The sequence below is a fragment of the Empidonax traillii genome, unplaced genomic scaffold (assembly GCF_003031625.1).
Source record: "Empidonax traillii isolate 1590-97213 ecotype Southwest subspecies unplaced genomic scaffold, ASM303162v1 scaffold388:size1278207, whole genome shotgun sequence".
Lineage (NCBI taxonomy): Eukaryota > Metazoa > Chordata > Aves > Passeriformes > Tyrannidae > Empidonax > Empidonax traillii.
Window position 1 is genome coordinate 714,994 of NW_020955581.1, and position 15,471 is coordinate 730,464.

At 36.7% G+C, this 15,471-nt stretch overlaps 1 protein-coding gene across 1 annotated transcript in view; it reads right to left on the bottom strand.

Annotated features, from left to right (window-relative positions):
• Positions 1-15,471, bottom strand: part of LOC114062227 (contactin-1) — a 154,776-nt gene that overhangs the window by 3,421 nt on the left and 135,884 nt on the right. Inside the window, exons 17-20 of the mRNA XM_027893446.1 lie at positions 14,406-14,476; positions 10,230-10,464; positions 6,480-6,583; positions 203-279 (exon numbers count right to left, since the gene is read on the bottom strand). Coding sequence (XP_027749247.1) covers positions 203-279; positions 6,480-6,583; positions 10,230-10,464; positions 14,406-14,476 — 487 coding nt within the window. The remainder of the gene's footprint in view (positions 1-202; positions 280-6,479; positions 6,584-10,229; positions 10,465-14,405; positions 14,477-15,471) is intronic.

Sequence of the window (15,471 nt, forward strand, 5' to 3'; positions counted from 1 at the left end):
GTGTAGGGAGAACATTCAATATATGAATAACAAGCCATGTTTGAAAACATGACGAACATGATTGCACCTAACCTAATGTTCCATTTACTTACGTGCTTTCCTGGTAACGACGTCGATGGTGCTGCTGGGGGGTCCATAGCCTGCACTATTGAAGGCAGAAACATCTACATGGTAGCGGGTGTTAGGCTTCAGGTTTTCCAGTTTGGTTGAATATTCTTGATTGCTCACTTGTACCCGCTGTGCAGCTGCTTCTTTATCATGAGCAGCCCAGTAGCGAATCTGTAAGCAGGCAAATTAAAGGATTAAATTTAACATATTCAGTCATAAAGACATTTTATAAAAATGTATGTATTTCTATACTACATACTCTGGGTAATAAGCAAGCTAAAAGAAATTTAACAGCAATAGCAAGGAATTCCTTCTATAGGCTGCAGTTTTAACTGAGTTGTGTATACGCATAAAGAAATAGAAACAAATGCAGATTTTATTATGAAAACTTTTTTCATAGTGGTCAAACTTGTTCTTAGCTAAGTCACCAAAAGTCTGGGAGATGGATAACGCCTTCAGAGAACAAGACTACTTTCTTCTTGCTCTTTTGTTTGTGCATTTTACTCTGGACTTTAATATTGTTTTCCTACACTAGGAGAGACTAAACTCTGCAAATGTTTTCAGAGAATGTTGTTTAGAATGTCTTAGAAATTCAGACCTCTTATACTTCTGTCTAGGGAATGCAAAGTATTCAGTCATGCTAGCTGTATGTGTAGGTTTGGATACATGTACTTTAATATTTTCTAAAGTTCTTTGGCTAAATTCAATTAGACTTCATAGTACAATTCGACATTTGTCAAAGTGAGTGAAAAAGAACCTGAAAATGCTTAAACTTGCAACATCTTAAAATCCAAAGCCAGTTAAGAGTACATAGAAGTTCTGTAAGGTTTTTTTTTTCTCCCCAGAAACTTGTTCCATCCCATTTTAATTCATTATGCACTGCAAAGCACCATTTAAAAATAGAGCAATTCCTATGGAGTGATGCCAGTCCATCACATACACAGAGTCTTATTCTGCATGGCCTTGTGAGATGCAAATGAGAGAGAAACAGTGTCAGTCTCTGGGTTTTGTCTGATTTATAACCATTTACATGTGACTAAATTACTGCACCAACCTGAAAGAGTGGAAAGCCATGCCCATTACATTTTGCTTTTGAGTGTTTTAACTAAGCATTTAGGCTCAGCTTCTACCTATCTTCATAAAGGCTTTTGGGTATGCTGCATGACAGACTTTTAAAATTTTTCAGAAGTAAGTTAATGTTGTCGGCAAATTCAGGCTCTAGGAAAAATGTTGCTTTGTAAGATTTTACTGGTGACATTAGGTATCCTGTCATTTTTCTCTTTAAATAGCATATGCTTTAATCTTTCATTTTGCTGACATTAGTTGCCCTTGGAACCTTCCTTTAAGGAACAGCTTAGAAGAGCTGATAGTTTGTCAAGATGTTAGTATCACAGTTCTCCTCATTACAAGTTATGGGTATAATCCTTGTTTGGTGAGGCATTATTTTCCCCTGTTCACATTTAAATTACAATATTTAATAAAAATATTTCTTTATTTTACCTCAGAACACATGCTGTGTCTGAATGAGGAGAGAGGCAGTAGGTGATTTATTAGGGGATTTCTCTTCACCTGCTTCAAATGTCTTTGAAAATGAGAACATCCAGTATCACTACTCTGAGATTACTCTCATCTAAATACTTCTTGTAGTTTGTCTCGTTGTAATTTGTTGCCTCAGTCTTTCCTACCAGTGTTACAAGTTACTCATACTCTGACTATTATAAATGTGACAACATCTTCATGGCTTTTGTCACTCTTTCATGGTGCAGAGAGAATCACGTTGTATCTGCAGACCAAACTGGCTTTGCTTTTTGAATTCAGCATGCGTACCTGACTTTCAGGTACAAAGAGGTAATTTTTAGTTCTATAAATGTATGTCCTACGTACCGCTTTGGAATTTTAATCCACTAGCATCCTAAACATCAGTTTACTATAATTTAGGCACTCACACTCATGAAATTCCCACTTATCAAGGTGGCTATTTTTCTGAGTCAACAGCCTTTGCCCCAAATGAGTGAGGACTGTGCACCAAATCCATCCTGCAGGCTTCTCCAGCTTGATGAATGGTTTCAAACTGGCACAGATCTGAAACTGTGACAGTCATTTCAGCTGAAGGTCTGGTCATGATCTTCAAATCATAATTTCTTTTATATAGCCAAAAAACTGTTGTGGATAAGCTGCTGTTATTGAATGTAACCAGCTGTACACCATAACTTGTAAACTATAAATGGCTGGCTCAAGTTTAAGGGGGTGAGTACATCAGGAGTTATAGGACATCATGTCTATCTCTGTCTCCAAGTTCAAACAAGTTTCTAGCCTTCAGCAAAGGGGTGTCTGTAAAGTTCTAGGTGGTCAAAAGTTTATTAACCATGACAGGACCAATGGCAGCTTTGTTGTTGATATTAAGTGTCCACTGAAGACTAATTAACTAGCTTTTAGTATGATCTATTATATTAATTAAGTATCTGCTTTACCTAAAGATGGAAAATACACTTCATGTGAAACTTTTATTAGTCATGTGGTATACGTTGGAAGCCTTCAAATTCCTCTGACTTGCAAAGCTTTTTACAATCCTAATGCTCTTTTGCATTACAGTGATGCTATAAGGGTGTAATATACAAGTAACACACAGCATCAAACAAGACAAGCGAGAACAATGAATGAAAATGTAAATTGCTTCACTGAGAGCATATTACATTTCAGGCAGAAGTAATATAATGTAAAAATTAAATTAAATTTAAATCCCTAATACTATTGTTCTTGGCTGCAATGTTTTAGACTTTACTCCTATAGTGTGTCAGCTGTGTGTCATGCACACACAGAAGGTTCTTTAATACACAGTCATATTTAATACATAGTCATATTTACATATTTGGAACACTGTAACTACTCTTGGAAAAGAAAAAAAATGAAGATTACTTCCTTGAGAGCTAAGAAAAAGTACTGCCTTCTTTATACTATTCCTACATTTCTTAGTTTATATTTAATAATTTCAAATTGTCTTGAAATAATTTGGAATTTTCTTTCACTCTCTTGCCTCTGGGGAAGTGATATCTAGAATTAAATGCCTCATTGCTTCAACAAGTCACATTTCCACACTTGAATGAGTAGGCCCTCTCCCTTTTTCTTAAAGAGCTTAGATAGTAGCCCCAGACAGTCTGCTTTTTCCTGGAGCTCTGCATTTATTTTGTTAGGCCATCAGTCTCCAGAGGACACAGAAGGGTATTTCACCCAAGCTCTAAGGTTTTGTGGGAAATATGCCAAGAGTGATCTTTATGAAGGAATGCCTTAGCCATCAGGAATTGGTGCAGCCCTCTGTGCTGAAATCAGGGAAAAAACTGCTTTTCATGGTCCTCTCCTCTACTCCTCCTTTAATATACTGAAATACATCAGAAGCTGCTTCTGCATCATGAAAAGACAGCTCACATACTCATGAAAATTTTATATAGGAATGACATAAAAATATACTTTACTCATATTAAGAAAGAATGCTAATAGCATATTTCAGTCAAACAAGAGACCATGGTGGTGACTGGTGATAATTTTTTTTAATAGAATTAGCCTATATCTATTGCATAGAAGCAGCAGGAAATATGGATAGTGTCTCTGGTACTGCATGCACTGAAGAGCTGTGGCTTTTAGCAGGCTATTGTAAGAAGTCATAAATCTTAAAATCTCTATATGGATGGAGATAGTTTTCATACTTTATCTCTTTTTTAAGTGTGAGCTGAAGATACTCCTCTGTAATGGCAAAATGTATCAGCTCACACTCATCACCATGAGGGCAGTCATCCTGACAGTATGCATTAGTGTCAAGAAAATCTGACTCTCCCTGGTGTGAGAAGTGTTGTGCCACAGGTGAAATACCTTGAGGTACTTTGCTCAGGGTACTCCCACCTCTTAAACTCAAGTATTCAAAAAGTCAATTATGCAATCTTCAGGTGATAATAAAGACCAAAAGAAAACTGAGATGTTCTGGAGAATGGTGTTTTTTGTTAACCTGAACAGTAATTAAAAAAAAAATAACTATTGTAATACTTATTGATGTCAATATACACAGAGCATGGAGAGAAAGTCACTGGAATTTTATAAATGCAGTTTGAGTGCTCCTTCCACCACAGCTTGTATTTCAGTGCTATTACAGAGTGTCCAAAGGAGGGCAGTGAAGGTAGTTAAGGGCCTTAAGGGGAAGCCATATGAGGAACAGCTGAGATCACTTGGTCTATTCAGCCTGGAGAAGAGGAGAGACCTCACTGCAGTTCACAACTTCTTGTGAGGGGAAGTGGAGGGGCAGTTACTGATCTGTTCTCTGTGGTGACCAGTGACAGGACCCAAAGGGAATGGCCTGAATTTGTGTCAGGGGAGGTTTAGGTTGGATACAGGAAGAGGTTCTTCACACAGAGGGCACACCGTCTGGCTCTTGGAGATTGTCCTGTGCAGGGCCAGGAGTTGGACTTCATGATTCTTGTGGGTCCCTTCCAACTCAGCATATTCTGTGAACATCACAAAAGCTATTGGTGGCCTTGACCTTCCAGAAGAGCCCTCTCTATTTTTGCCATGTCATCAGGACTGATGGGAGAACATAAGAATTTCTTTTCATTTTCAGTGGAGAAGCACAGGCTTGCATTTTGCTGCTTTCCCCTCTTACTAGAATGAGACTGGCGATTGCTCAGGAGAAGATCGCTGAATTAACACCTTACTGAGCACTTTTCTTTACAAGTTATTCTCTTTTCAGCCATCAAATCTTCTACATTTTTTGTCTGACGTTTTTTCTTTTTTTTCCCCAATCAACATGCATTCTGGTCTTTCTCACTGAATCATCTCCCCTCCCTTTTTCCGTGACATCCCCTGTGAGTAACTCATGTGGGTTTATGTAAAATAAGGTAAAATTGAAAAAAAAAAAGGCCAAATGTGGGTTGCCTATGAGCATGTTGTCCCACCATTTCTTTCCCCATTTATCCTTAACCCTCCTGCCTTTCTACCCCAGTCCCTAATACAACTCTCAACACCCACTGTCATGGTCTATCACAACTATAATCCCAACTCTTCCAGCTCTCTCCAGATTCTCACAGGTCCACCAGTGTATGCCTGCCTAATGCATGTTCTGGTTATTCTGGGTGTGCAGGCTTCAAGCCCAGTTTCTGTGCAGACTGTTCAGCTCAGGAGTGCAAAGCTGCTACGGGGCTGTCTCGGCTGAGCTCACGCATCTGGGCACTGCATCCAGCTCTCAGCTATGACCATCAATTTGTCTATCCTATTCTAAAGGCACAACTCTAATGAAACACCAAAACAGGGGGCTACTTTAGAAAGCAGGAGTTAACAATGATATTATCTTAATATCAAACCTCAGTGTCCTCTGTTTGTACGTTTTAAAACTAATGTCTGCACTGTATAAAATCAAGCTTTTCATGGGACACTATGCTGGTTCCTAGAGGTCTTCACTATAGTCTTGTTAAGTATTCCAAAAGTATTACGTAAATCTCATGGAGACAGAAACAGAGATCACGAAATATAAAACCAAGTATTACTAACCTAAAGAAGACTTTTTCATAATTTCAGCAATAAAAATGAGGTTACTCCTTGTTTACATGAGCTCATTTTGGAACACAGAAGATATTAAGTAGCTGACAACTTGAATCACAAAGCAAGTCATGAACAAAACTAAGACCCAAACCCCTATTCTGGAGTGCAGCCAACGTAAGCATCCAAGTATGGACGATGTTAAGACTTTCCTGCTGCAGTACTACGTGGCCATTTCTGGTTGCACCCACCCTGCTGTTGTCATCTCTGTAGAAGGACAAGAACAGTTTTTACCAGTAGTACCACTCAGATGGACCAGATGAAAATGCCCTGAAGCCCTTTCTCATGTGGAGAATAGAAACAATGAAGAAAACATTATTGTCTTGCACAATAGCAGTGTCTATGTTATACTGGATTCTGGGCACTTGTCATGTAGTCCCACTTACTATAGGGTTTGTGGGTGAAATATATTAATAACTGCTGATAATTTAAGTGGGCCATCATTTATTTTCAATTTTACGTATGTGTTGACAATGACACTAGAATTTAATTTCAATATGTTTTGAGAAGTTGAGACAGGCATTCAAGTACATAACATAGACAAGATTCTTTTATGAAATAATGATACTCTATGCCAGTTGAACACTGAGAACACACATTTCTTAATATGTTTTAGTAATGAAGTACATAACACCAAAACCAATCTGCTTCTCAGAATGCAAAATCTGCACAGAAAGCACCAACTAAAGAAAAGTGAGCCCTAAGAGACAGAATGCTAGAGTAGGAATTATTCTTGGATTTAACTACAAAAATGAAATTAATAAGAAGATATAAAGTGTCACCTCTAAACTCACCTGATATCCTTCCACAGATTTATCAGAAACATGGTGCCAAGAAACAGACATTTCAGAAGATGATAAAACTTTTACACTCACTTCTGTAGGTATTTCAGTTGGAGCTGGAAGATGAAACATATGTTAAATATCCTATCTGATCCTATGATACTGTTATACTTCCTTACAGGGGCTCTTCTCACTTCAGCATTTTATATTATTTTCTTGGTATCAGTGAGCCAAGTGTTACTCTTTAATCTGGTTTTACTTAAGTAAACTTCAAATCCAGTGATGATCTGTATGGAAAATGACTCTATAAAAACAAAGCAATGATCCTGTTGCTTGGCTCAGATTATGAATTTTTATGCTTCAACAGATTCCATGATGAAATTAGTGTGAACAGAAAAAAGGCTTTTGTAAATAGAATGAAATATCCAGTGATCTTTTACTAAATGGGAAAGCAGCTCCCAGATGACATACATCAGATTTTTTTTAAGTTAGTTACACACAAACACTCATGTATATCACTTAGTCACGATGATGCAAACTTTTTATGAGCACAGATATCAGATATAGGGCTGTCCAGTGGAACACAGACACTTGAACATAAGTGTGATATGATCCAAAGCACCCTTCTATCAGGTGTACATCACACAACAGATTTTGGTTTTAGTTCTGGACAGTAGCTAATGCACAGCACAGACCATTATAACGAGATACACTGTTATTCAGGGCCTAGATTATTAAGTTCTGTTTTCATTATAAGAAGCTGTTGTTTCACTGCTTGATTGCATTTTAAGTGAGATAAGGAATTAAAAAAGGCATAAACTTAGCAATGCATAAGAAAGAGAGCTTTCCAAGCTAAGAACAGTTCTCTGTCACTAATCTTTCGAAACAAGTTGCAACAGATGGACATGGCAGCCCTAATGAGGAAAGCTTTTATATAGTTAATCTTCCAACTGGGCATCCAGTCAACTATGCATCAAAACAGCCACTGTTAAGAAAAAAATCAGTTACATTTCTCATGAAAAGTATCCCAGGTAACTAAATAATCTTATATGCAAAGTTACCTTTCGTAATTGTCTTTCAATGGCTGTTAATAATGCAAATGTCTAATTAAAAAATTATACATTATTGCAAAATTGTTTTCACAATGACAGGAATCTAGATAAGCAAGAGGCCTGTGCACTCATTACTAGCAATCATTACTCACTACTAGCAATGGCAGGTATGACTAGTAGTTGTCAGACATGGAACTTGGCTGAGAACACATGGGAACACAGAAATTACCCAGTCACTCAAGTTAATAATGCTGCCAACAGTTACAACTAGACAGACATAGATCTATTATAAAATACACAACTTAGTGGAAAAACTGTCACTATATGTATGTATGTATGTATATTTATAAATATCTGTATGGAATATTGTATGACCATATTGCTTTAAGATCTCCCTAACACGTTTGAGAAGCTGTGTTGTCTAACAATAATAATATCACTTGCTGATTTGGAGGTACAGAAGTACAAGTGGAATAGTTGAGATCATCTAATGTATTCCCAAATCACTGTCAGACTCCTCCCCATTGTATCAATTACAGAATTTCCCAAAATATTTCATATTGAAAAGCTTCAAACCCAGGGATTTTGCTGACACAATAATAATATCATGTTTAGACAACATTTCACCTGCTTATGCTTGTTTATGAGCTCCAAATTATTTAAATCTCTATTCGGCATTTATGTTCTATAAATATTTTGCAGTGTCTCCTGAGCCAGAAAGATGACATCAGTTGCTTTTATACAGCCTTCTAATTCAGCAATTCCACGAATAAAAGAAGGGAATCACTTGGGCTTCACAATATGTTCTCTTCACTGAAAACATAGTGGTCATCACACAGTTATCTCCTAAGCATAACTATACGAAGTTCAGGCTGGCAGCCAGTTAGCACACTACGAGGTATGGAGGTGATTTTGTTCCTGATGTCAGGAGAAAACTCTGCAGAATACTCTTTGGAGTAACTTCTGTTACATCCATGGGAAAAATTCTTTCTTACCTGTCCTGCAGTTCCTGGATTTGATATGGGCAGTAGTAAGGGTCACAGCTCCACACAGGAGCTGTGAGCACTACTGGTAAGGTTTGGACTTTTGTGCTTGAAATCAAAGAAGTAGGCTCGCTGAGCTTCTACTCCTTTTGCTGTCTGCATCTGGCATCATTTAAGTGTAAATTTTTTTATCAGGTGTCTGGACTTTGCAAAAGTCTATGTTAGAACATCAGCAGCCACTCAACTGACCTCTTTATCTGGAAGCTGGCACTACTGCACAGTTGCTTTTCCTCTGTCTTTTGGAGCTACCAGACTCTACTATGTCCTTGAACTTAGAGAGTTATACAAACACTTGTCATCTCTGACATGGTTAGTATAATCCTAACAAACACATGGGAGCATATCAGTCAGGTGTCGATAGGCAAGTCTCTGAGAAAGGATGGATATTGAAGTGTTATTTGGCAGATATTCCTTTTTTTACACCAAAGTCACATACTAACACATTTATACAATGCAAAAACCTTTGTGTTGCTGAGGCAACTGCTGAAGATTTCCTAAGGTACACTTTTAAGAGAAAGAAGATTAGTATTAGCCTTGTCAGATAGCTAAGCATTGCTAGCCTGAACCCTGAATTAATCATAAGAAATGAAAGCACTATTTTATCTTTTCTTTGTGTGTGGCCGATTTGCATCCAAAGTTCCCATTAGTGCTAATGGGAATCATGGACATAAATCTTCCAAAAAGTATGCAGAATAAAAAGCAGAATCAGACGTGTTAGAGTGTGGCCCTGTTATCATCCCTCCTGTTGGTTCTTTGGTCTACATCTGTTGACTTTGTGAAGGGGATTTTGCTCTATGGAAAGAAAAATACAAGTAATTCTTTGGGTTTCTGGCAGAAATTAATACTCTATTGTTTTAGAACAGACTTGAGTGATGATGTTGCAATTAAGGATGTTGTTTATATTTCTTCTGATTTAAGGTAAACTTTCCTCTAGCACTTTCTTCTGCTAAGTTTGTAAAGTCACTTAAACTTCATTTCTAAAGATCACAGTATGTGAAATAATTCCAGTAATAATTAAGAAAAATATTTTATTGGAATGTCAAAGAGGTTTCCATTAAATTATTCACTTGATAGCTCTAACATGCAAACCAGAATAAAGAATGGGACAGAGATAACTTATATTAGACCCTAAACACACTGGAAATTTAACTAGGTACAACTGAGCTATCATTCCTTCATAATTTTGGGCTAAATTCTGATACTGATCTACTAGAATAACAGGTTTTAGTGTGGTCTTTTAAGAAGATGAAAATTACACATATGTCAAATACATGTATCAAGATCCCAGAGACATTGCTGGATAAAGATGTAAATGTTTTAGGCGACCAATATGAAGATCAGAATTCCTTTTTCTAAATTCTTAAATCTTCTAATGGCTGTGTGAAGAATTTTGAATGCCTCCGACATTCTGACTTGCCCATTGACAGCAATTGCAACCAAGTGATGTGCATACCATATAAAGCAGCCTGAAACTGGCTATGCAGAACAATGGAAAGTGTTTTGTGTGAGCAAAAACATACACTCTTCCTGCTGAAGATGTATGCTGCTATGCAAATCAGTATCTCTGCTGCTATATAAATCACTGTCAAGGACCGGGTTCTCTCTCCTGATGCTGGTAGTGCTGATCTGGACTCTCAGTGTAAAACTTATTTGGAACCTTTACTCACCATCTTGTGCTGAATAAATTACTGCAGTGAGACTGAATGGTCCATCCCCCTTGTTGTTAAAAGCTTTCACTTTTACTTGATACTGAGTTGAAGGTGGCATTGATTCATCCTTGTGGACATACCGGCCAATTTCAGGATTAGTAACTGTAACTCTTCTCCATTCTTTATCACCAAATGGCTTGAAAGCCACTATATAACCAAAGTTATTGCCATAGTGGTATTCTCTCGACAAAGGCTGAAAAGGTAAAAGATAAACCATTAATTTTTGTTGCCAGCCAAACAAAGAGGTCTAGAACAAAATATAAATAATGCAGAAAGTATCAATACAATTGTAAGAACACTGAACTAAACTTCCACTTTGCCCTGGTTTCCTTCTGTGTCCTTCCCCCATCACCTTCAAAAACAGACCTGCAGTATTAGCATATTACCTACTAAAACATTTGAAGACCTTGTTCCTCATCTGAACTCAGTGCAACACACATCATGTTATGTCCCACAGAAAGAAACCAAGAATCATTGTGTAATAAAACAGCTGTAGCTAGCAAAAAAGGGACAGTGGATATGCAACACAGACATGGCAAGCCAGTATGTGGGTCCATGTGTATGTATGGAGATTGATATTTCCAAAAAGAGAAAGAGGAAAATTTATGTGGCTGGCTGAAACTATTTTATCTAAAGTTCATCACCTAGGCTACTGGCACAGCCGATGAAGAAAGATGGACATATTTAAAGAATGACTCATCCTATCACTTTTCACTGATGATGGAGGGGATCCATTTCCTGAATTAGACTTTCTACATAGCTTCTAACTGGTAAATCTATCAGTGAAATGACTCCCACTTTCAGCATGAGCATTAAAGGTACCTATTCAAACTATTTCTTAAAACTTTAGCTGATTTCCTATTCCTAGGAATATTGGAAAATATAAAATTATGGAAGGCAATCTGCTATAATAAGTTTTACTTCATTTACCAAAGCTCTACCTTCAGTGATCCCTCCTCAGTCCATGGAGTCTTTACCATAAGTATTAGACACCACACCCAAATGGCCAAAATCATGTCACTCCTGTGTTCTATCTGGAGGATGACCGGGAGCACCCTTGGAAAATAAACTTCCTGCATCACCTTTTTCTCTAATGGAAACCTCCTAGAGAATAAATAGTTTATCTTGAGGCAAAGGTCCTGGAGCAGTGACACAGAGAGTAATTATTCTCCTTAAGTGTTTGCCCACTACTGCAGGACTTCAGCCTATGTGTGGAGATATTCTGAGCAATGACTTGTGAAACTCTGGTGTAGCTCATCTTCTGAATCTATCACTGTATCTAGCTGCTTAAAATAACATAGCATTCCTTCTCATATGCCAAAGTAAGCAGCATGGATGAGGCCCTAGTCTCAGAATGACTTTCAGCCAGAGCAAACTTTAGAAACCCAGGACTGGCACTTAAAACTTATATTCTGGAAGGTCTTAATTACTTGTCCTCCAACGGCTGCATATAATAAGTAGGTATAAGTAGCTGAATAGTTTGTAGTATCCACTAAAACTTCAAAAAACGAAATGGAAGAGGGAATGACAAATGGGAAAAATGAGGAAGAATGGGCATGCTAGCTCTCCTCAGTTCTTCTTTCAAAACAAGACTTAGAACAGCTTTGATTGCATCTCTGGCTGTCTCATTCAACCTGGGCTTATGAATCACAGCAAAAGCTGAAAGGGGGTTGGCAGCAACATGTGAACCTGCCATGCATTTTGTTCTTCTCTTCTTAATTAAGGACTATTTAGAGTAGCATATGCAAATGTCAGCAGATTTGTGAGAATCAATACATATCTTTATCTTAGCCTTACAGATAGTCATATCTGTCAGTCTGTCAGAAAGACTCTGTAAATCTAAAGCCTCTGTTCAAAAACACTTGCCAGACATAGTATGGAGGATTCCTGGAAAAAAAAAAAAAACTTGAAGCCATGCTTACTTTGTCTGACTAAATGAGCTACTTGGAACAGATGTAAAAAGCATAAGATTATTTAAGAGAAAAAATGAGAATATAAATCTACTTGGGTGCACAGGAAATACTGCCTTGTGTTAGTTACTATTCTTCTGTTTATAATTTTCTTTTTTTAGTTTAGTCACAGCCAAGTTTCCACTATATTGAAAATGCCATGATATTGGTCTCTACATGCAATGAAAGAAGTAGCTCTGTACTTTGTTGAAGTTTTGATAAGACAGTACTCATGAAGAAATAATAAAACAATTTAGGTCTTTTGCCACTCCCCATTGCATGTGTTCTTCTGCTCTTCAAAAATAAACAGAAACAGAATCAAGCCCATTAGGACACGTCTCCTTCTTTGCCTATTGTTAGTGGAACTAAGAAATAACCTTCTCAATATATTTTAACAGAACTGTGGATCTTTATTTTTTTGGAAACTTAAAAAGCTTTTTTCCACTGCTAAAATACTTAGTAAGACTGATTAAATATTTTAAACAGAATTAAATAAAAACCCAGTAAAGAAAGCCAAACAAAAACAGAGCAAACAAACAAACAAACAAACCAAACCAAACCAAACCAAAAAACCACACCAAACAACAAACCAAACCAAAATCCACCCAAAAAACCAGGAAAGAACAAATCAGTGAGCTCAAACATATGGCTGCCTGTTTCTGTGTCATTTTTGAGAACTTTTGCAAAGAGATATGACCAACAAGAGATATGACCATAGAGATATGATATAAAAATAATCCACATGCATATAGATTAAAATTTGTACATTTATAAGGAGATCCCTATGCAACAATAACAAAGTTGCCATTGGAATTATGACATCTTTACATTATTTTCTACATGAAAAAGCCCTCTTCATAGAGGTAAATAGGTTGCTTCACATGAAACAAATTGTTCCCCAAAAGACACAAATGGTGTAATGTGCCTTATGTGCCTTATGACAGTGAAAGGAGAGGTTAACAGTAAAATAAACTTGGTAATTTTTTCAAGCATAAATTTAAACATCTTTCTTTGTTAGATGTAATGCTGCTGTAACTCTTTTTTTTCCTGACAAAAGCTCTGACATGAATCTGATAGGCTTTTTTATAAATTTTATTTCTACTCCTTAGCTTTCCCAAATATACTGCAGAAGACTTCAGTTTTCTCTTACATGCTACTTTTCCCTGCACAACAACTTTGCTTATAAATCCTTATACTTTCTTCTGCTGGGTTTTGCTTTACTCTTTTCTTGGTGTTGCTTTTCCCTTCTCCTTTGTTGTTGGTTGGTTGGTTGGTTGGTTTTTTCCACACAGTATAGGTTAATTGTAAAAAAATTGCTTCAATATCAGAATAAAGACAGTATTTATATATAGGCATATATAATAGACTTTTTTTTAAAAAAGAAATCATGAACTGAATACATACCCTGTATGAGAGAGATGCAATTTTCAAAATACTTTGGTTACTGAAAAGCTTTTTTATTAACACTGTAATTGTTAAAAAAAATTTATTCCACTATTTTTGAGATTATAACGTTACCTTTTTCCCTTATCCATTCTTTCTTTTGTTTAATACACAGACATTCAAGAAAAATTAATGGCTTGGAGGAAAAGAACGTTGTCAGAATGTGGGTATCAATGAACGGTTACATTGTGGTATGAGGCAATATTGCTTTGTTTTACCAGTTGTGTTATGAAGCTTAAATGAAGCTTATAAAATGTCAATTTACAAGAATTTCTGTAAAACTTCAGTTAATATTTATGACAAGCTAGTTCACAGAATGGTTATATATTTTCTTGTTTTAAAATAAAGACTCTTAATCTGTGCACAGCCCATTAAAGTCATAATTAAGATATACTTTTCACTGTAGAAAGCAATTCTGCATGCTATTCACATTGTAACTTAAGAAAAGCCTTGAAGAAAAATACAATATACAGAATTTTCAAATGCAGTCACATCATAGTCAGTATCTGTTTCAATCTCATTGTTTTAGAATGTTTTAAATATGTCAACACATAAACAGATAATGTATTGTCTTCTTCATTCCTTTTTATGCATTTTTTATGAGGAAAGTCTGAAAACCTATATATTGTGTACAAATTCCGCTCTTGCAAGACACAGTGACAAACCATCCATGGGTTTCAGGAGGAGTGAGATTGGATACAAGGAAGTTTATTTTGTGCTGTTCCACAAGTGCAATACGTACCATCCATGTTATTGTCAGCTCTCGATTGCTTCCACCCCCTCCTCCAACATCAGAAGGAGCCACATTAGGAGCTAGTGAAATAAAAGAGACAAGAAAAATGAATCCAAAGTATGTAGTCAGCAAAAGGATCACTATTTTCTTTTTGTGAGCAAGGCCAGTGAGCACACATGGCACACACAATTAAAATAATAATAGTCTGTAATTGCTGTGAGAGGCCATGGTCTTGCCAAGACTAATGTATAGCTACTGCTTCAGGAAACATGCCAGTTCTAACCACAGCTAGCAATCATTCTTCTTTTTCACCATGTTGTCTAAAAATATTTTACTGAATATTCAGGAATGGAAAATTTCTCATAGGTCTTAAGAGAAGCACTGTGCATTGTTCTTGTGCTTCCTCAGATATTGGTATGCCAAGGGCTCAGGCACACAGGACTTGCACTTGTAATTAACACACTGTGATCAGTTCCATCAACTTCAGTTGATTTACTCAACATGCGTAAGGTTAACCCACGGTTCTATCTTTGAAACACTGGCATCCTAATCCTGTTCTAGACTAGTGGCACATTTCTTCTTGATTGGTATGCTCAGAATGGGTAGATGTACACAAGCAAAGCTGGTATAGCCTTAGTAATTTACTAATTGCATTTTACACTGATATTCTGTGTAATGAAATAAGGTCTATTGATCTATCATTAGTGCACAGCTGAGTAGTAAAGCAGGATACTCTCAAGGACTCCATTATAAATCATTCTTATACTCTCATTCCTTAAAGACTCTTTGCACTGAGTGTGATGATTCTATTGCTATACTCTATAGTGTTCACGTATTTATTTGCCGCCACTCAATGCTGAGAATAAAGAAAATATCACTGAAAACTCAGGAAATTATAGCCTACCTACAGTGCCTTAACTATGTCTCAGGTGTGCATTCATTAGCTACATGCTCTTTCTACATTAACATGTTCTTTGTGTTAAAAATTCTTATATAGTGGCATTTTCTCCACTAGTCAGTGAATGTCATAAGGTAGTAATGGGATAGTTCCTAAGTGCTCTTGCATTATGTAAGT